The sequence below is a fragment of the Periophthalmus magnuspinnatus genome, chromosome 19, assembly GCF_009829125.3.
Source record: "Periophthalmus magnuspinnatus isolate fPerMag1 chromosome 19, fPerMag1.2.pri, whole genome shotgun sequence".
NCBI lineage: Eukaryota > Metazoa > Chordata > Actinopteri > Gobiiformes > Gobiidae > Periophthalmus > Periophthalmus magnuspinnatus.
In genome coordinates, this window is record NC_047144.1 from 28,125,835 (window position 1) to 28,147,081 (window position 21,247).

General features: G+C 37.8%; 1 protein-coding gene across 3 annotated transcripts; it reads right to left on the minus strand.

The window, feature by feature from the left end:
- Positions 1-1,370: 1,370 nt before the first annotated feature.
- map2k4b (mitogen-activated protein kinase kinase 4b) lies at positions 1,371-21,000 on the minus strand. 3 transcript variants are annotated; one of them, XM_033984685.2, is made up of 13 exons: positions 20,786-20,990; positions 18,402-18,437; positions 17,153-17,185; positions 13,472-13,574; positions 12,198-12,372; positions 10,170-10,289; positions 9,928-10,047; positions 9,782-9,833; positions 9,112-9,239; positions 6,961-7,038; positions 4,239-4,387; positions 4,115-4,160; positions 1,371-3,272 (listed from the first exon to the last, which is right to left on the minus strand). In XM_033984685.2, the coding sequence occupies exons 1-13, from the start codon at positions 20,892-20,894 to the stop codon at positions 3,159-3,161; spliced, it is 1,263 nt and encodes a 420-aa protein (XP_033840576.1). In that variant the 5' UTR covers positions 20,895-20,990; the 3' UTR covers positions 1,371-3,158. The 3 variants fall into 3 exon arrangements, with proteins under 3 accessions (XP_033840576.1, XP_033840577.1, XP_033840578.1); XM_033984686.2 differs by lacking the exon at positions 17,153-17,185 and having other exon boundaries at positions 20,786-21,000; XM_033984687.2 differs by lacking the exons at positions 17,153-17,185; positions 18,402-18,437 and having other exon boundaries at positions 20,786-20,980.
- Between the last annotated feature and the right edge of the window lie 247 nt (positions 21,001-21,247).

Here is a 21,247-nt window from a genome sequence, read left to right on the forward strand (position 1 = left end):
GATTATAACTATCACACAAACACAATCGGTCTTCTTTAAGATTTTCAAAACTTTGTACTCTTTGTATGATATTTTCTGTTTTTTATCAAACTTAATAGTATCAGTGAACACTTTTGATATTGGTGCACTCTCTTCAGTGCTTGTGGGTGCAGTTCCTGTGTGCTCCTGCTGCTAGTGCTGTGGACAGCTCTGTACAGGGAGTGGGCTCAGGAGCACCCCTCTGTGGTGGATGTGGGCATTACAGGAGCAGACTGACCCCAGAACCTTCTATGAGCTATTTACACATTTACATAGAGTAGACCACACCAGGCCCAAGTAACTAAAATCAGACAGAAGAGCCAGGTCACCCTCACTCCAGGTCACTACAATAACGCATTTCACATTATTGACAGAGTGAAATAAATTGTCATTATTACATTGTTTATGTTTTGGTTTAGTTTTTACCAGCATCCAATCACATCAGAGGTGGGTAAAGTAGCCAAAATCTACTCAAATAAGAGTACTGTTACTCAAATTATACACTGCCTGGCCAAAAAAAAAGTCATCACCTGGATTTAACTAAACAAACAGGTTGGGGTTGCTGCAGTTGGTCAGGTCTAGGTTCAGCAACAGTCTGATCAAAGAATGAGGTCAGCAGACACCTGAATATACTGAATGACCAGGTTATTCCATCTATGGATTTTTCTTCCCTGATGGCACGGGCATATTCTAAGATGACAATGCCAGGATCTTGGTGAAAAACGAATGCAAATCTGGATGGAAATAAATCTTGTGACACTGCAGAAGCTTATCGAAACAATGCCACAGCGAATGTGTGCCGTAATCAAAGGTAAAGGCGGAACAACCAAATATTAATTTGTGACCTTTTTTTTTTTGGCCAGGCAGTGTATTACTACTCAAGAAGAAGCATACAGAAGTCGTAAAATAGATTACACTGAGTAAAAAGTATTTGGGGAAACTACTACTCTAATAAGGGTAATAAAAGACGTGACATCTGATTTATAATTAGAAGGACAAAACATTAAAGCTAGAGCATGTAACTTTCTGAAGACGGTACATCACCTGTATGATTCCATGGAAATAGAAAGTTAAAACCACATTCATGGATGGATATATATATATATATATATATATATATATATATATATATATATATATATATATATATATATATATATATATATATATATATATATATATAAAATGCCATGCTGTAAGCAACATTTCCATGGAAACAAGCAGGGCCTCCTCCAGGCCAAATAAGAGGCAAACTCAGATTAGGCCTTTTTTTAGTTTTCAGTGCAATAAACACAACCAAAAAAAAAAAAAAAAAAAAAAAAAAAAAAAAAAAAAAAAAAAAAAAAAAAAAGCAAAAGCTTTTACTTTAGTCTAAAGTTTTGGCTAAAGAATTGCATACTGTGATTTGAAATGCACCAAATCTGGGCTTTTCAAAGGATAGGCCACAAACTGCTTTACATCTGCTCACAGTAGGAAGAGAAAGCAAAACTTTTACTCAAATAAAGGTACTGTTACAGTGTTGGGAAGTAACTAAATACATGTACCAAAATACTAACTTTAAGGAACTGTGTATGTACAGTTACTATTTCATTTGGTGGCATTCATAATACAGTTACTTTTCTCAAATCAAAGGACTATACTGTGGTACTAGATCACACAATTAATCTGTGATAAATAAATGCATACAAGTTGGTGCAGTGTCCTATGTTTCACTTTTACACTGTAATATAATACAACTAAGTATTACTGATTGGACCATGTAACGGACTATGCTGCAAAATATATTTTAATGGATGTATTCAGTATTCTTCCCAACCAAGGTTACAGTGTCAAATATATTACTCAGTAGTATGGTCAGTATGGTGTCTGAGGTACAATTTTAAGACACCCAAACAAATAGTAGTACTACCCTCTTCTGAAACACATGACTTACAATTCTTAACCAGATGCCATTCCTTTTGCAATACCATGCAATTTTTAAAGTTTGTGAATAGATTTGATCTCCCCAGGTGAAGCTGAGGGTGTACTGGCTCTACTGTCACATACACACTCGAATCATTGACCAAGACACAGATTGCATATTCCAAACAAAGTAAAGCCACTGTCCAGTAGGGGGAGTACATAATATTCACAGGCCACAAAAGCACTCTCCTATCCGCTCCTATTTGGTAGATCTGCGTATGGTGAGTTCATATCTATCGTGGATTCAAAAGATGCATTTTTACTAAGACCATGTTTTGACGTTTGTTTGGTTTTTTTTTTTACTTTTTTGTTTTCTCTCATGGATGAATGCTAAAGTGATTCCACGTGAAGCTTAAAATGTCTATGGTAGAATTGCACCTGGCAATCAGAGTTCTGTCGCTCTTTGGAACATGTCAAGTGATGAGGGAGGGGGAGGAGGGGAGGATGAAGGAAGAGTCCAGGCAAATTGGGGAGATGGGGGATGCTGGGTCAGTCTCATAGAGTGTATATATAAATGGATAAGCTCACCCGGAAGCCGCTGCCGTGAAAGTGAGTGCAAAATGGTTGTAGTCTTGTTCCAGTTAACTTCTACTGTAAAATGGTGGCCTCTCCCTTTGTCAGGATCGTCATTCTGACCTTAAAATGTTTGTTTTAACCCTTTAACTCTACATGATCCTGGTGTTTTTATTTCACTATTTTGTCCCTAAATCGAGATATGAACATTAATAACAAACCAATCCAGTTTGATTGAGTGCTAATGCTGCTCGATGCTAAGCGCCTGCCCAGGAAGGGTACTTTAACAGCCTCACTCCTGATTGGCTCTTTGATTATGCTCTTGGATTTTCAAATATGGGTTGTGATAGTGGATTAGCCGCTAAAACTACTAGCCTCAATTCATTTGGTCACAGCCGAAAGCTATGGGTGACATCACGCTGTCTCAGTCCACTTCTATACACAGTCTATGGTCCATGTACATTGTGGGAAAAGGGGGAGAGGGGATCAGTCTACGAACATAGGGGAGAGGGGGAGGATGGGTCAGTCCATGTACAAGGGGGAGAGGGGGAATACGGATCAGTCCATGTACAAGGGGGAGATGAGGGAGTATGGATTAGTCCATGCACATGGGGGTGTATCAGTCCACGTACATGGGGGTATATGGGGGTGTGGGTGAGGATGAGTCAGTCCACATACATGGGGGAGAGGGGGGAGGAGGGGATCTGGTCTAGGATGCGGCACACGTATCCGGCGACGTCCACTGGGCGCTCCTCGTACATCAGGATGAACGAGTGTTTCTGCACAAAAGAAATGAGAATACTCAGTATTAGTGGGTATTACTACAATATCCTTTATTCTAGTAAATGTAATGGAGGAAGGAAATGTAACTGTAATATATTGAGTTAAAGTGCCTATGACAGGTTAGACAAATACACTACAAATTCCATGCTTGTTTCCCAAGTTTGGCACATTTTTTAATTTTAAAATTTTACTTCCTGGTTGGAAATCATTAGTGGTGGAATGTAACTAAATAAAAGTAGAAAAGTACAGATAGCTAAAATTTACTTTTTCTTCACTACATTTGAGAGCAGGTATCTGCACTTTCTACTTCACTACATTTTGAACGGACTGAAAAGTAAAAGTATTTTTTATTATTTTCTGCAACCTACTGAAAACTCCAAGGGGTTTATTTTTAACATGTTTATAATTTGAGCAAACAAAAATGTACACATAAAAACACCTAGAAAAAGTTGATTCACTTGTTTCTACTGATCAAAATTTACCACAAATCTTTATCAAAATCACTACATTTGAAGCCTTTTAAGACCTCAAAATCTACATAACTACTTTTACTTTTTACTCATATTATACATATTTAGATCACCATGCTTTTACAGTTGTGAAAATGCTAGTTGCTGAAAATGTCCAAATTAGTTTTAATTTAGCTTTTGATGCTCTCCCTACCTCCCTTCAGAGTTCTATCACAACACAATCAGTGTGCATTCCAAACACTCAATTTTACATAATACCTCCTCTTTAATATGAAGAACTGCAGAACTGCTGTACCAGTCATTTACCACTGGATGTCACTATAGCTATTATCCAGGAGGTCTACATACATAATCATGAATGCACTTACCAGAAGCTCCTTATACTTTGGCCTTTTGGATTCATCCTTGGTAAGGCTAGAGGAGAGTAGAAAACATGTAGTAGTTAAGAGTACAGTTTGGTTAGGATATCACATATCCTCTACTGTGTCTCACCATAGATTGACAAAGTTGATAAACTTGGGGGAGAACTGTCTGTCCTCAGAGTTACTGAGCTGTGGAGGTTCTCCCTTCACCACCTGCGTGAGCTGGTCAAACACACTGTTCCATTTGGGGTAGGGGAAGCGGCCCGTGGCTAACTCGTACTGAGGAAAGAAGACATGAAACACTTTTAAAGAAGACATATTGTGTGTCTGCTATTTTGCACATTTTAAATTGCAATATTCATCTTAAATGACTTATTAAAATAAACAAAATCCGCTGACTTCCACATTAGAAATCTGCGGTGTCCAATGGGAACTGAAGTCAAAGAGCTGGCACAACTTTGATGAACAGTTGCACATCACATTCCCGAGCAGCAGATTTTAGTTATTTTTTTTTCTATCTGTACTAAAATGTATATGCGACGCTGCCAAATCCTATGTGTAACTGATTAGGAAAATAAAATTGGAGAATGAAGTAAGTGGCAGTGGGTGTATGCCATCTTGAAAATAAGTGATTAAAGACTGCTCAAACATGCCCAAATCACTCCAAATGCAACTTGAGTGTAAATGGTGAAGAGAAACAACTATAACACGTTTAAAAACTCTGAGAAGTTGATTCTGCAGAATAAGCCTGCTTTAAAGAAAAGAGATATCATGATTGATCTAGTATTTAGTAAAACAGAAATATCACATATGTTGATCATGGTTTAACATTTTGTTCATTGTAAAATGCAATATGGATTTAAACAGTTTCATGTACTGTATTTTCCGGACTATATGCTGCTCCGGAATATAAGTTGCACCAGCAAAAAAAATACATAATGATGAAGAAAAAAAACATATTTAATATATAATATAATAATAATATTTATATTACTGGACTCTAAGTCACATCTTTTGGGGAAATTTATTTTACAAAATCCGAGACCAAGAACAGATATATCATTTTTAAAGGCAAGTTATAATAATAACAATAAAATAGAGAACAACAGGCTGAATATCAGTACAGCACACTAACGTAACACATTTATATTTATTCAGCTACATGAACGACAGAACTGAATATGTGTCTGGTTTGTTAACGTAAGATATTAACGGTTAATCAGATAAATAAAGCATAAAAAACAAGCTAACAAGTTTACTCTGGATCTCACTCCAAATCACTAAATCCACTGAATTCTTCATCCTCGGTGTCGCTTCTGAACAACTCCACCAACTCCAGAGGTAGATGAAGCGGCGCTTCCGCGTGCCTGTGTTACTGATGGCAATAACAAAGTTGTGAAATTCTATACTTGAATAATTTCACATATAAGTCGTATCTGAGTATAAGTAGCGCCCCCAGCCGAACTGTGAAACAAAAGCGTGACTTATAGTCCGGAAAATACGGTAATAAAATAAAGTTTATCTGGCTCGAGTATAGATACAGTAAAAGCAGCTCTTCTGGTTAAAGTGAGACCACTGTGTGCTGCCTGCAACTATAAAGCAGAAAACAGTAAGGCAGGTGCACTGTTGTTATGCTAGTTATTGTTTGCATTACTGTGATGATAAAACTCCGCTCTGGTCTCAGAGTTGTGAAAAGCACCAATAAACTCTTAACGGTGGATACTTAGAATGTTCAGAATGCATAAGGTAAGAGAGGAATAACTTTGAACCACTGCAGAACATCTAAAATGAATCAGTACCTTTAATAACAGAAACCTCCAAACTGCATCTCTTCAAAGTATTTCACCAAAGTATTTTCTCTTGAGTTGGATGTTGTGGAATGGCTGTGGACTGTCTGTACGATGCCTGTGTTTTGTTTGTCCTTTCTGAACACTTTTGTTTACAGTGTTTGTTATATCTGTTTTTAATGTTTTTTTTCTATACTATATTGTAATTTTCACTTTATAATATTTTACTCTTGTTTTTAGGGAGACAGGTTTGCCATCTGTCCAGGGACAACAGATGAAAAATAGCCTTTTGGCTAATTCTGGTGCATTTGCAGCAATGCTATTAATGTACACTGTCCCTGTCAAATAAACCAATAAATAAAATAAAATAAAGAAGCTACAGTTTTGAACATGTACATTTTTCTAAGAATTACTATGAAATATACTGCCTTGAATGGGGATAGGATAATACAGGTTTACTCAAACATGCATGAATCAAACAAAATACAGCTCAGGTTAAAGGGTCCATATTAAGCTATTTTTCTGCTATGTTCTAATGTTTCCTCATGAAAAAATATTTGGAGTTGTGTTTTGTTTAATTAACACATGTTTAACACACAAACCCTGCATAGTTAGGCTGTGTTTGTCTCTCCAACAGAAAACACTCTGTTCCACCTTGTGATGCCATGTGGTAATAGAGGAAGTGTTCCACTGTGTTTTTAAACTCCGCACACCTTCACTAGAATCATTTGGATGACTTCAGCCCTATAATTGCCAAACTCTACTGAATAAAAGGTAAAGCTTTTAACTTGAAAACTATTCCTTCATGACATCGCAATGTGGAACAGAGCAGTTTGAGTTTTGGAGATGAACACAGACTAATAAACTAGGTTTACTTAAACATGTGTGAATGAAACAAAAATAACTCCAGGTCTGTTTTTGAGGAGGTAGCAACATGGCTTAAATATCACAAGAGTCAATTTTGCACAACACGGAGATAAAATGATTAAATGTCTTAAAAGTGGTGTTTCTTTAAATCCACAAGCATCAGGGGTCATAAGGAGGAATATAGAAGTGTGTCCTCACCAGAGTGATGCCCAGGCTCCACACGTCTGAGCGCACATCATAACCCTGTCTAGAAGCACTGGGGTCTATCCTCTCCGGCTGAAATAACACAAGACAAATCAGGGATAAATACATTTCTCACTTACTATGTTTACAGTGAGGCAAATAAGTATTTGAACTTACAAAATCATGGAGGGGTCTGAAATGTTCATCTTAGGTGCATGTCCACTGTGAGAAACATAATCTAAAAAAAGTCTGGACATTGTATGATTTTTAAAATAATTTATTTTTATGTTACTGCTGCAATGTTAATATGTGGTATAGTAGCCTTTGTTTACAATTACAGAGGTCAAACATTTCCTGTAGTTTTTCACCAGGTTTGCACACACTGCAGGAGGGATATTGGCCCACTCCTCCACACAGATCTTTTCTAGATCAGTCAGCTTTCTGGGCTGTCACTGAGTTCAAGCTCCCTCCAAAGATTTTCTATTAAGGTTCTGGAGTGGCCTAGCCAGTCTCCAGACCTAAACCTGATATGCTTCTTACTGAGCCACTCCTTGGTTATCCTGGCTGTGTGCTTTGGGTCATTGTCATGTTGGAAGACCCAGCCACGACTTTCAGGTCATTGACCAGCTCCTCCCGTGTAGTTCTGGGTTTATTCCTCATCTTTCTTAGGATCATTGAGACCTCACGAGGTGAGATCTTGCATGGAGCTCCACTTTGAGGGAGATTGACAGTCATGTTTAGCTTCTTCCATTTTCTAATAATTGCTCCAACAGTGGATCTTTTTTCACCAAGCTGCTTGGCAGTTGCTCCGTAGCCCTTTCCAGCCTTGTGGAGGTCTACAGTTTTGTCTCTTGTGCATTTTGACAGTTCTTTGGTCTTGGCCATGTTAGTATTTGGAGTGTTACTGATTGTATGGGGTGGACAGGTGTCTTTATGCAGCTAACGAGCTCAAACAGGAGCTTCTAGTTTAGGTTAATAAGTGGAGTGTAGGTGGACTTTTTAAAAGTGGACTAACAGGTCTTTGAGGGTGAGTATTCTAGCTGATAGACAGGTGTTCAAATACTTATTTGCAGCAGTAACATGCAGATAAACTATTTAAAAAAAACATATAATGTGATTTCCAGATTTTTTTGTTTAGATAATGTCTCTCACAGTGGAAATGCACCTAAGATGAACATTTCAGACCCCTCCACGATTTCTAAGTTGGAGAACTTGTAAAATCACAAGGTGTTCAAAACTCTCGCTCTTGGCCTGATTCTAGGATGATCGGACTGCACCATGAACATTTGAGTGTTCCAGAAGAGTTTGTGTCATTTGGGATGTTCAAAGTTCAGTTGTTTACATGCATTTTAATCTGGTATAGTTTTTCTTGCCTGCATGTAAACATTTACACATCTTTACAAATCTTTTCATGTGCAATGTCCTAAAATTCAGGTTTTAATTCTTTAAAGATACAGTAATCAATGTAGAATTATATTTAGTATCTGCCCTGTAATAAAATAGAAAGTACTAAAGAAGGTGTGAAAACTTGAAGCTGAAGCCACTGTATAATACAATCGACTGTATAATAACATTTGTATGTATATAATAAACTGCAAGTCTAACAATTATTCAAATTCATATACATGTACATTTCATTTGAAGCATGCATCAGTTTAATCCTGATGTAAACATGGTTTTGTCCTGGTCTTGTCATAGTTCAATGTCTGCACTCTATGGGCCCAGTTTATTTGATGGAGTTACTGCAGCCCTACCACCCAGAGCCCTGAGGTCAGCTGACCAGGTCCTGCTGGCTGTGCCCAAAGCCAGACTCAAGATTAGAGGTGACAGAGTCTTTTCTGTGGCAATGCCCGGAATATGGAACCCTCTGGGTGTGAGATCCTCTCAGTCTTTAATGCAGTTTAAGACTAGACTGAAACCCATCTCTTCTCCATGAGATTTAATAATGGCTAAACAGAATATCTTGGTGTTTTATTGTACTTGTCCTCAGACTTTTGTCTGATCTGTATATTTGTTTTTTGTTTTTGTGAAGCACTTTGGTCAGCTGAAGTTGTTTTAAATGTTCTATATAAGAACGTGAATCGAATAGTTTGGGATTTTATCTCGACTTAAAGGAATAATTAATTCATACATACAATCACATTAAAAATCAGTCAGTGTCCTTACCGCCATGTAGGGTCTGCAGCCTGCGTCCCTGGTCTTGGCGATGGAGTCCACCAGCTGACCACTGATGCCAAAGTCACAAAGCTTTATGTTCCCCCGCCGGTCCATTAGAATGTTAGAAGGCTTGATGTCTGCAACACAACACAATACAATACAATACCACCTGTTATGATTTAAAGTGTGTATGACAGGTTTTCATGTTTTTCTAGTTATGACTTAGTTTGGTGGGATAGTACCTATGGTATTTATTTAGCATAGTTAGGTGACAGTTTGTTGAGAGAAAAATACTAAAATACAGGAAGCAGCTGTGAGGCCTAAAATGAAAGACTTCTGTGTTATCAAAACACAAAACTTTACGTAAAAAGAAGGCATTTTCTGACCGTTTAAACATACAAACAGACAAAATAAAATTGCTGTCATTTGTTTTTATTAGTCTAATTGTAACTATTGTGTAATCTTATTAACATTATGGTTGCCAGGTAAGAGTTATGGAATTACCTCTACGTACAAAAAAGTAAAATTATAAACACCAAAAATTGTAAACCCCAAAATGTTAAAAGTTAAAAGTCTAAAATATAATTATGTTAACTATTTTAAACTATTTTTGTTTTAGTGAGACCTGTCATATGCACTTTACAATATACAATACAACAACATCAGTACCAGCACTCACCTCTGTGGATTATTTTCAAGTTTTCTTTTAAGTGGTTCAGTGCTTTAACCGTCTGTGGAGAATAAACCACAATATGTAAGTCATTTTACTTATATTACATCATATTTTACACAACATATGATTAATAAAAGTAACTATCCACTCACCGCTAATGTTATTCTGCCTAATATTTCCTCTGGAATGACATCGTCTAATGAACAATATACATATTTGTAGAATTTGTCTAATGAGGTAGCCATAAGTTCCATACAAATCCAGCAGTCACCCTGGGGACAGGACAGTTTACACTTCAAAACATGCATATAGACAGACACTGCTATTTTTTACTTAAAAACATCTTCACTAGAATCATTTAGATAGTTTCAGCAATGGAGAGGTGTTCCTGTACCTCCCTGAAGAGGGCACCATAGAACTGCACGATGTAGGGGCAGTCGCTACTCCTCATCACTACATCCAGGTCCATGAGCAGCTGCTTCTGCTCCTTCTCATCCACCGTCGAGCGGATCCTCTGAACAAACACACACATATAAAGTAAAAGCCCAAACGAGTCACACTGAATCATGCAGATGTGTTTGAAGATGACTACATTTTTCTCCTAAGTATTTCATCTTTTCTGGTTAGTGTGACTACTGAAATTGAGTATAGTAACAGCTGCTCCAGAGCAAAGTGAATGAGGTGAGGTGTAAATGTGTAAATGTTGTGTGATACTATTATTGTTTCATTTGTCATCATATGTTTCTACTGTTTTAGGATATGTACCTGAAGCTAACACTAGTGTAACTTGGAGACGCTGTTGTTGCACTCAAGCACCACTAGGTGTCCCTGATTCACTTGACATTGAAGCAGACAAATTCTGTATTCTAACTTTTGTCTCAGTTAGACTATGTTGTTGTGTTTTTTGTTAATACTAAAACTATTTAAAAGAGCTACTTTGAGAGAGAGTTCAATCAAACCATAGTTTCCTGCTCACAAATCTGATCTGATAAGTTTATTTCAAACTGTTTTCAAACAACAATTTTTAAACATCACTCAAAAATTACAACGTGCTGCCCTGCATATCTTTTGTTATAATAAACATGTGAAGATTGCTCTTTCATATATTTTGTAAGAAGTATAAAATATATACAGGATACAGAGATACTGGCCCCAACCCCCATTCTTTGAGAAATCTAGTTTCCAGTCTCCCAAACCAAGTCAGGAGCTACAGTTTCATAAGTATATTTGTATTATTAGTATTAGGGCTGTAGGCCTTTAGTTGGTTAGTCAATTAAGCTGTTGATGGAGTCTCAGTCCACCAAAATGTGTAATAATAGACTAATTATTTTATTTAGATTATAAGAATTTATATTGCGCAAAAGCAGAAGGTCCAAGTGAGTGAATGAGTTGGCCAAAGGTGTGATATCTTTTTGACATTTAACTACCAGTCAAACGTTTGGACACACTTTCCATTTATGGTTCTTTAAAGCCAGGCTCAAAACAGTTCTGTTTAGCTGTGCATATGACTGAAAGGTTTATATTCTGCACTCTTCTGTTTTAATGGTAATTTTATGATGATTATTTGTGATTATTGATGTTTTGATTTGTGTGATTTTAATGTCTTTCTTATTCTGTAGAGCACTTTGAAGTTACCTTGTGTATGAATTGTGCTATACAAATAAACTTGCCTTGCCTTCTTTATTTCTGTGATTATTTGTGATAAAAAACGTCGCCACCTAGATGGGGGCAGTGCTACGATCTGAGGTTGCTCCAATTGGTCAGGTCTAGGTTCAGCAACAATCTGTGCTCAAAGAATGAGGTCAGCTGACACCTGAATATACTGAATGACCCTGTTATTCCAGAATGGATTTTTTCTTTCCTGATGGCACGGGCATATTCCAAGATGACAATGCCAGGATTCATCGGGCTCAGTTGGTGACAGAGTGGTTCAGGAGCATGAGACATCATTTTCACACATGGATTGTCCACCACAGAGTCCAGACCTTAACCCCATTGAGAATCTTTGGGATGTGCTGGAGAAGGCTTTGTGCAGCGTCAGATTCTACCATCATCAATCTTGGTGAAAAATGAATGTAACACTGGATGGAAATACATTTTGTGGCATTGCAGAAGCTTATTGAAGTGATTCCACAGTGAACGCGTGCTGTACTCAAAACTAAAGGCAAACCAAATATTGTGTGTGACCTTTGTTTTTTGGTGGCGACTTTTTTTTTGGCCAAGCAGTGTATAAATAGATGTCTTCCTACTTTTCTCTGTATAAACAGTTGTTTTTGCATGAACTCCCCTGCAGGTGTTGTGTTGTGACTTAAATTTTGGATACGCAACAGTTTTTCAATATTTTGCCACGCTCACTTTAGTAGACTAATCAAATGGCAGAACATGTCTTTGATTCATCTACAGGCCTAATCAGTATGCATACCTTGACAGCCATGATCTGTCCTGTGGGCTTGTGCACCATCTTGTTCACGGAGCCGTACGCCCCTCGTCCAATCTCTCCCAGGTCTCTCAGGTCCTCTGCAGTGAAGTCACAGTGCTGCTCTGGGGAGATCTTCAGCTTCCCAGAGGACTCCAGGCTGTGTGTGCGCAACCGCTCTCTGCACACAGGGAACACAAGGGGGCAGTGTGGAGCAGGGGAGGAGAAGGGGACGGCAAAAATATATCATGGAAATACCATATCCAATATATTATAACAAACTTTTTTCTCTTTTTTTTTTCTTTTAATTTAATAAAGCATGAAGAAAACTCTAATAATGTTTATTTATTTTTTAAATTTTTTCTTTGATTCTAGAGATGGTAAAGTAGCCAGAAATTTTGACGTTAATAATATTGCTCGAGTAATAAAATAATATTGCTCGAGTAAAAAAAGTATTTGGGAAAACTACACCTCACACCTCTAAGAGTAACTAAAAGAACAACTGTATGTAACATCTAATTTCAATTTTTAAGCTAATGTAATCTGAATGAGAAAACAAAGCTACTTTGTCCAAGTAATTTTCTCCTTGTGAATCAATAAACATGGTTTTCACCACCTACTCGTCTCCATAGAGATGTTATTGCTTTGTCTGGAAAGTTCCACAGTATGGCATTAAACGTATCTTGCATTTAATCGATTACAGGTGTTTTAATGTCTTTTAATGTGCATTCTTACTATAAGTGCATTCTTACTATAACTTGGCCTGATAAAGTCATCTGCTTGTCTCCATGGAGATAGAGTTTAAGTTTAATGCCATACTGTGGAACATTACCAAGCCATGCAATGGCATCTCCATGGAGGCAAGAAGCAGCGGAGGGCCCTCAAACGTGAAAGTTGCACCTTTAAAGACAACACAATATTTTAATAGGCCTGCATACATGTATTGTTATGTAATGGTGGAACATAACCAAGTAAAAGCAGTAAAGTACATTTAATCCTATTTTAAAGTAGGTAACGTTTTTTTTAATTATTATTTCATTTCAGTATATGCAGTTTCTTTTATCAAAATCACCAGATCTCAAAGTCCATGTGAAATAATTTTACTTATTACTCTTTAAATACAATTTTAATGGGTACTTTAATACTTTTACTTAAGTTGATTTTTTCATGTGATACTTTTACTTTTTCTTGATTTTTATTTATTTTTTGCTCCAATATCTTCACTTTTACTTAAGTAACCAAACGGAGGACTCCTTCCATGAATGTAGGGGTGCACTCACATGTGTGGGTTGTGGGAGGTGGGGGCTGTGGGGTGCAGAGGCAACCTAGACGCGGGCTTCACTGGGGGGTTGGCAAAGTTGAGCTTCAGAGCCTTCCGTTTACCTGGAAAAACAGCAGATACATCCAGTCCTCTGCATGCACAGTCTCAAGCACACAGCACTGTCAGACAGAGTCATGGAGCAGCACGCATCTCATCTTAAGTGTCTATGTCTTATTATTAAAGCTTTACAATGGAGCTCAACAGTCCTGCCCTCTTTGGAGTCTGCTGTGGTTCCAGAAGTACATTTTCCATTGATTTTTCCCATTCCCATTTTGAAAAAATGAAAAAAAGAGTTCAAAGGCATCACAGAGGATAGCAGCTATGTGCTATCTACTTACTTATATCTATAACACAGTTGTTTTAAAGGTCCTATATTACGCAAAATTGACTCTTGTGAGCTTTAAGCTACAATGTTTTCTCATGACAAACAGACCTGGAGTTGTGTTTTGTTTCAGTCACACATGTTTGAGTAATCCTTTATTATTAGTCTGTCTACATCTCCAAAGCTCAAATGCTCTGTTCCACCTTGTGATGTCATGTAGCAGTAGTTTTCGAGTTTACTGCTACATTTTGCCTTTTGTTCAGTAGAGACTGGCAATTCCAGGGCTGAAATCATCCAAATGAATCTACTGAAGGTGTATGAAGTTTAAAAACACAGCAGGGCACTTTCTGTTAATACAGGAATGATGACATCACAAGGTGGAACAGAGTGTTTACAGTTTGAGAGAAGAACTCTAAATATCCAGGGATTGTGTGTTACACATGTGTGAATGAAACAAAACACAACTCCAGGTCTGTTTGTGATGAAGAAACATTAGAACATAGATAGTAAAATAGTGAAGTATGGGCCCTTTTAAGTCCAAAAAGCATGTTTAAAACACAAGATTAGGTGAAATGTTTCAATAATTTAGCAGATTAGTTTCAGAAACAGATTTTAAACAAAATAATAGGTCTTGTGGTTATTAGTCACTACAGAGCTGATTAGCCCTGAGCTTCCAAACTTTTAAAATTAATTTCTTTTGTGTCTTTGTGAAAAATAAATACTCATTTTTCATGAATTAAAAAAAATTTACATCCAAACCCAGGGGCGAGCGATCACTGTTGAGTTCCTTAAAATGCCATGTCATCAGAATGTTAACAATCCCAGAACAGAGGAAACTGGAGGCAAAAGTGAAATGCCATAATACATATTCAATGATTCAAAGTCATGAGATTCAAGTTTATAATATTTTTTGGGGTGTTTTAATGAACAATAAGCTACAGTGTTGAATTTCAAGTGTAAAAATCTCAGTTAGTTTGCTGGTCTATTGCGAAGGACAGAAAAATATTAAAATAAATAGTGTTAAAACTTGTATTTGAGCTTCACAAAAATTCTAATTCATGGTGAAGGATTTTATAAAACATACAAAGTAAAAACCTACTGAGGTCAACATTAGTCACCTAAAAATCAAGATTTTCCCTCACATAAAACATGGTAAGTGTATAGATTCGAAGAAAAACCTATTAACCTATTAAAGTACTGTGCTTAAGTAAAATTTGTAGGTATCTGTACTTTCAAGTAGAATTTCACAGTGGATACTTTTTACTTTTATTTCACTGCATTTACTGAAGGTATCCGTACTTTCTACTCCACTACATTAAACTAAAATAAATACACAAATTTCAGAAACGTTTTTTTTAAACGATTTGCAGTGCTACTGTTGATCATTCTTTAATTAATATTACTATATTTAACAAATTAACACTTGTGTGAAATACTTTTACTTTTTACTCTTAAAGTACATTTTTAAATGGGTACTTACTTTTATTCAAGTAGATTTTTTCATGTCATACTTTTACTTGAGTAACTTTTAACCTCTGTATCTGTAATTTTACTTAAGTAACAAAATGGAGTACTTCACCAACCAACGTATAAAATTACAGAGATAGATTTCTGTTCGATAAGGCTGACTATTTCTTGGATGGTGATTAAACTTTTGAGAACTGTTCTGAACATGGCGTAAGCATACAAAGTGTTTACATAGTGTTTTCAGTGCCACTCCATGCGCCTCCTGTTCAGCCTCCAAATGCACCACTGGAGCAGCCAGGGCAGTCTCAGCAGGTTTGTAATATCTTTATAATGTCAATGCAGTCATACACAAGTGTCCACCAAACATGTCCAGTGCAATAAAACACAAAACATTACTTGGCTCCAGTTTTCACAACACAGCTAAGCCTATGACAGTACTAGAAGTGCTTTTTGGGCAACTTCCAATACATCATCGATACATCATCTCTTAAAGACTCTAATGTGCCTAAACTCTGTGAAATATGCCACTTTTTTGGACTTAAAGCTGCACTATGTTACTTTAGTAGTGGAAGGCAGGTCCACCTCCTACTTGTCTCCATTAGAATGGAATTTCTTGCCTGGAAAGTTCCATTGTGTGGCATTTAACACCTCTATCTTGCATTTATTTCTCAAAAATGTATTTAATTGCCTCACCACAGATCTGACCTGTAACTTAGAGATGCCACTTGCTTGTCTGCTTAGATAGAGAGGTAAAGGTTTAATGCCATATTGTGGAACATTGAAAGCAATCTCCATGGAGACAAGTAGGACCCTCAGACCCTCCACCAGAAAAGTTACATAGTGCACCTTTAACATTGTTGTGTGCTAATTGTGTTTTTCTTTTTGCAGGAGTCAGTCATTTCTCATTTCACCAAAGAGTAAAACCAGCAGTGTGAACACAAGCAAAGTGCCCGGAAACAGTGGAGTTCCCAATGATCAGACCTGTACATAGAACACTGTACATACTAGACTGTGAAACCATTCCAAGTAGAACTTAAAGATGGAACTTAAAGCTGCTGATATTGAGAACCCCAAACATTTCTAGCATAGACTTAAAAATAAAACATATCTGACCACATGAATGGACCAAGCACTTTACACAGGCAGCACTTCATTTGAAAAGGAAACAGTCCTTATGGGCTCCAATATAAAAGATGACATCCCAAAGTGCTGTGACCAAGCGTTGGGTCTAACATGCCCCCTGAATTGAGCTCAACAGGAACCGCCCGCACAGTTTGGTTTCAGAAGTAAATCTCCCATTAATTTCGCCCCCCCCATAGACTTAAAAAAAAAAAAAGGATTAAATGATGACTGAATGATTCCCTTTGCACATGCCAAGGTAATCATTCAGAGCCTTTTAGCACTGAATGATATATTATTTTTTGTCTATGGAAAACATATATGGGAAAAAAATTACTTCCAGAACTAGAGCGGACATGGAAGTGGGTGCTACTGCTGAGCTCGATAGCCCTGACAGACAGTGGACAGACTCCCAGACCAGAGCACCACGCAGCTCTTCACTAGTGTAAAGGCGCTTCCTTTCACCTGCCCCGCCACACAACCGGGCCCAATCAACCCACAGCTGGGCCAAACCAACACACAACCAGCTCCTCAGAAGAGAGCAGGCCCCAGCTCCAGACAGAGACAGAAAGGGAGGGTGAAAGGAAACAGCCGTGAACTACTGAAGGCACCATGGCCGGGTACCCATGAGAGCACCCATAAGAGCACCCATGAGAACACCCATAAGAGCACCCATGAGAGCACCCATGCGCTGGAGAGCACGGTGACGGAGGGAGCAAGACTGAGCCTTACTTGGGGGCGCTCCTGTCAGGCTTATCTGAAACCCTGAAGCACACAGAATACATTACTGCACCATCAGACTACTGTTATGGGACCAGGGATATTTTTACTGACATTCGCAGATTTGAGGTGTCTTTGTGTCATCACTGTCAGAGAAAAGTGTGACAAAATGGCCCTGTTAGACCACCCTGGCTACAGAATTCTTTCATGTTAGGGTTGTATACTACCAGTCAAAAGTTTAGACAGACTTTTCCATGGAATGTTTTACTATTTAGATTGCAGATTTTTACCGGAGGCATCAAAATATATGAATTAAAACATACAGAATGAAGAAAAAAGTATGAAATAACTCAAAACTCAAAAACTGTTCAAAACATCCACCCTTTGCTTTGATCACTGTCTTGCACACTCTTGGCATTCCACCAGTGAACCTTGTCACTTACAGGAGGAGAGTTGGTGGCTCACCACTCCACCATTTCAGGAGACTTCATCATGAAGAGAAGACCAAGAGTTTGCAACACTGCCAACAAAGCAAAGGGTGGCTACTTTGAGGAGTCTAAATTCTACAATATATTTATATTACATTTTTTCTCTGCTAGTACCATATATCTTGGTTGATTTATTTGACATCTTCAGTATGTATCTACAATGTAGAACATAGTCAACACACGTAGGATTGTCAAAAGTGTCAAAAATCAGATACTAATTGATACCAGAAGTAATATCAAAATTATACTCATTTGAGCAGATATTGATACTGCAATGAATCGCATTAACATGACATAATTAATTTCAGCTTTCCTGAACAGTTTTAGTATGACTGGTAGTGTATGTATGGGGTGTGTTTGCAAACCTCATATATACTCCTTTGGGAGAAAGTAATGGTTAATAGCCTACTATAAGAAAGAGCTACCTGGGAGTAGGCCTAAACAACTAATTCCTAATAACTAAAAAACAAGTTTGAGGAAACGTATTTTGATCTGCAAGTTGTCACAGGTAGGCCTCAGCTATTGCACAGAAATGCCAGGAGTATTCCTTGCTGTGGTCTGATTGAAAGGGGTCTGTCTACTGTGGAGCTTATGAAGTAAAGGTAATGAACATAATATGGAAATCATTCATGCAGCATGTGAATATAAATCAGCAAAACACAAGAAGCATACCAAACATGATGGAATACATTTTAAGGAGACATGTGAGCCCATGTGAAACACCCTTTACAAAAACAGTGATCCTGCACAGAAATACTGAGAAGACACAATACCTGTTTCATTCTGACATCTCCAGCAGCTGTTGGCTTCTGTAAGGTTTAGATCAAACATGTGATTTGGGACACATTTACACACACCTCAAACACTCAAAACATAGAATATGTTTTAAGGTAAGACTTTTTCCTTCTTTTTTGTGTTGTAATAGCCCTTCATTCTGTGAGGTCAGGCAATTATGTAAAGTACTGACTTGTGAATATTGCTGTAAAATGTAACCCATGTGAAATAAATTCTCATAAATATGTAAGACACAATCAGAAAAGGCCACCTAACTCTTGAATTCTCAACATTTATAGACCCAACTTTTCTTGCACAAAGGAACTTGGGGTGCAACCTATTTGTAGGGTTATATTTCGATATTTCGTTACAAAATGAAAGGTTGTAGAGTAAGAGGCCAATATTCAATATTATATAGGCTATCATAATTTAGTTGAGTACCTATTACTTTAACTCAAGCCTATAATACTTTATACTTTCTAAAAAAGTCTCCAAGAACAAAGTACTTTGGTGGAGCAGTCTTTCATGTCTTTTGTTCCATTTAAAGCCTTGCTATGCTACGGCATGCTCAGTCCAGAGGCTTGATTTGTGCAGATGTGCTGTTAGAGACACAACATAAGGTTGTGAGTGCGATGTCACCGAATAGCCAGTATTTGTGACTTGGTTTTAATCTATTTTACTGGTCAATATCGGTAGGTCTAACAAGCTTTAAGTATGCTTATTCTTGCTTTGGGTGACTAGACGTCCCCATTTAACTGGACAATCCCAGTTTTGAGCCCTGTGTCCCCTGTCCCAGCAGATTTATGCCAAATCAATGATTTGTTAATATACTTTTTTTTTGTTTATTTTTTACAATAAATGTCCCAGGTGTCCATATTTTTTTATTTATGTTTTTACCTATTTGATACCCACAAACAGTAAAGGGGGCAATATATTGTCATTAGTTTATCTAAAATACTGAAAACTGTGCTCCAAAATGACTATAATAGGGGGGGAAAAAGCACTCTGTTGCATCTGACTGACAGTCAGATGATGACTGACACAAGGCAAGTGAATTGAAAATGTTATGCTCTCTTTTTCCAATTGTTTTAATACTAATTAACTAATTAGTTTTTAATTTTGAAAATCTGTCCTATCCTATTTTATTTTGGACATAGTGAATATACAAAATAGACAAATACTAGCACTACTACTTTTACTCAAGTAATGAAATGCAGCACTTTGACCTAAATGCCATCATGAATGCTAAAAATGTTTTGTTTGGTTGTTTTTTTAGCGTGCTGGTCTTAAGAAAATACTAGTTTTGCCATTGTAAACATGTAAGCAAAGAATACACAGCCTAAATCTATATTATGAAGTGAACGATTATTGTCACTAGAACAGGGATCACCTGCACCAAATTCCAGAGCCAGAGCCGATGTTACTGGTCTTAAAGGCTATTTTTGCAATGTTTTGCCATTAAATGAGTGTAGTTATTTTAGCCCGAGGAGAGGCCTTGTAGCAGCTAGCGTTAGCCTTGATGGAAGAATAAACTTATTTAAACTTAACACGTTTTACATAAGACTTTGCTCAGATATTTGTATTCACTGTGCGGGTCCAACTAAACAAATTACGAGGTACAGATTGATCAGAGTTGAGCGTGGGCCTAGTTAGAGCAGAGTTAGCGCCAATGCTAACCTGCTAGCATTCACTTTGAAGCTGCACGTAAAGGCACGTAAACAATCCACAGCACAAAGCACGCGCTTTCAACCCGCCTTCAAAATAAGAGCTTTGACCATTCCAAAGATTTAATGTCAATCTAGTATTGTCGAAACCATACAGAAGTAAGTATATTTGACTTGTCATTAATGCTCTTTTGATCAGTGGGAGCAATAAGTGACATTTATACTCCAAGAAATGTGTTAAATAATATGCCACCATAGTGGGAACACCTGCGTTACTTTCACAGCTCTTACAGTATCAACTAATGCTTTTAACATAAACTGTTTATTATAGAAAAGCGTAATCATGCATCAATAGGCTGGTCACTGGTGTAATAACATCAAGTGACTAGGGCAAGAATTACGTGCAAGCCATTTACTTACTACATTATAATCAATTCAAATCGTAGTAAAAACCTTCCATAACTCTGTCCTTCCTGGTGAATGTACACACCATGTCACTTTTCTATTTGCCCCTGCCAGTGTAACTAGGCTAACACTTTGCTTTCCTTTTACTTTGAAGAAGCGCAGAGGAAGCGCTTGCTTAACACGTCCCCAATGGCTCTAGCGTTTTTGCTCCAGGTGAAGCTACTTGCTGTTATTCCTCCCGTGTGTATGTGTGTGTGCGCGCGTGTGTGTATGTGCAGAAGAGTAAAGCCCGGTGACATTGCAGCGAGGCCCACCTTGCATGCTGCTGCTCTGGGTGTGCTGTTGGAATTGGTGCGACGCGGAGCCCACAACGCCGCCGCTGTTTGAGCCCGTAGAGCTGCTGTCCGGACTGGGAGTCGCCATTGTTGTGGTGGATTCCGGCAGCAGGCAGCGCTCAGGCTGCAGTGCACTGTGCAGACTGCAGAGTGGAGTTCGCCCTCTGTGCTCCAGACGGGACACTGCGCCACCAGCACGCACGCACCAGAGACGCGTTTGAGCGCAGCCGCGTTTAGAAGCGTCAAGACAATAAATGTCCTATATTATGCAAAATTTACTCTTGGGAGGTTTTGCTACCTCCTTAAAACAAACCTTTTGTAATAAAGAATTACCCGAACATCTCCATAGCTCAAAATGCTCTTTTTCCACCTTATGTCATATAGTTGTAGTTTTCAAGTCAACAGGTCCTTTTACCTTTAGTTCAGTAGAGATTGGCAATA

What these genes read in the sequence shown, in the direction of transcription:
- map2k4b (XM_033984685.2), bottom strand. Translation starts at nt 20,894, where the DNA reads ATGGCGACTCCCAGTCCGGACAGCAGCTCTACGGGCTCAAACAGCGGC. An exon ending in GAGATGTCAGAATGAAACAG is followed by an intron (nt 17,186 to 18,401) that starts GTATTGTGTCTT and finishes TGTGTGCTTCAG; the next exon opens with GGTTTCAGATAAGCCTGACA. An exon ending in ATGGTGCCCTCTTCAGGGAG is followed by an intron (nt 10,048 to 10,169) that starts GTACAGGAACAC and finishes TCCTGTCCCCAG; the next exon opens with GGTGACTGCTGGATTTGTAT.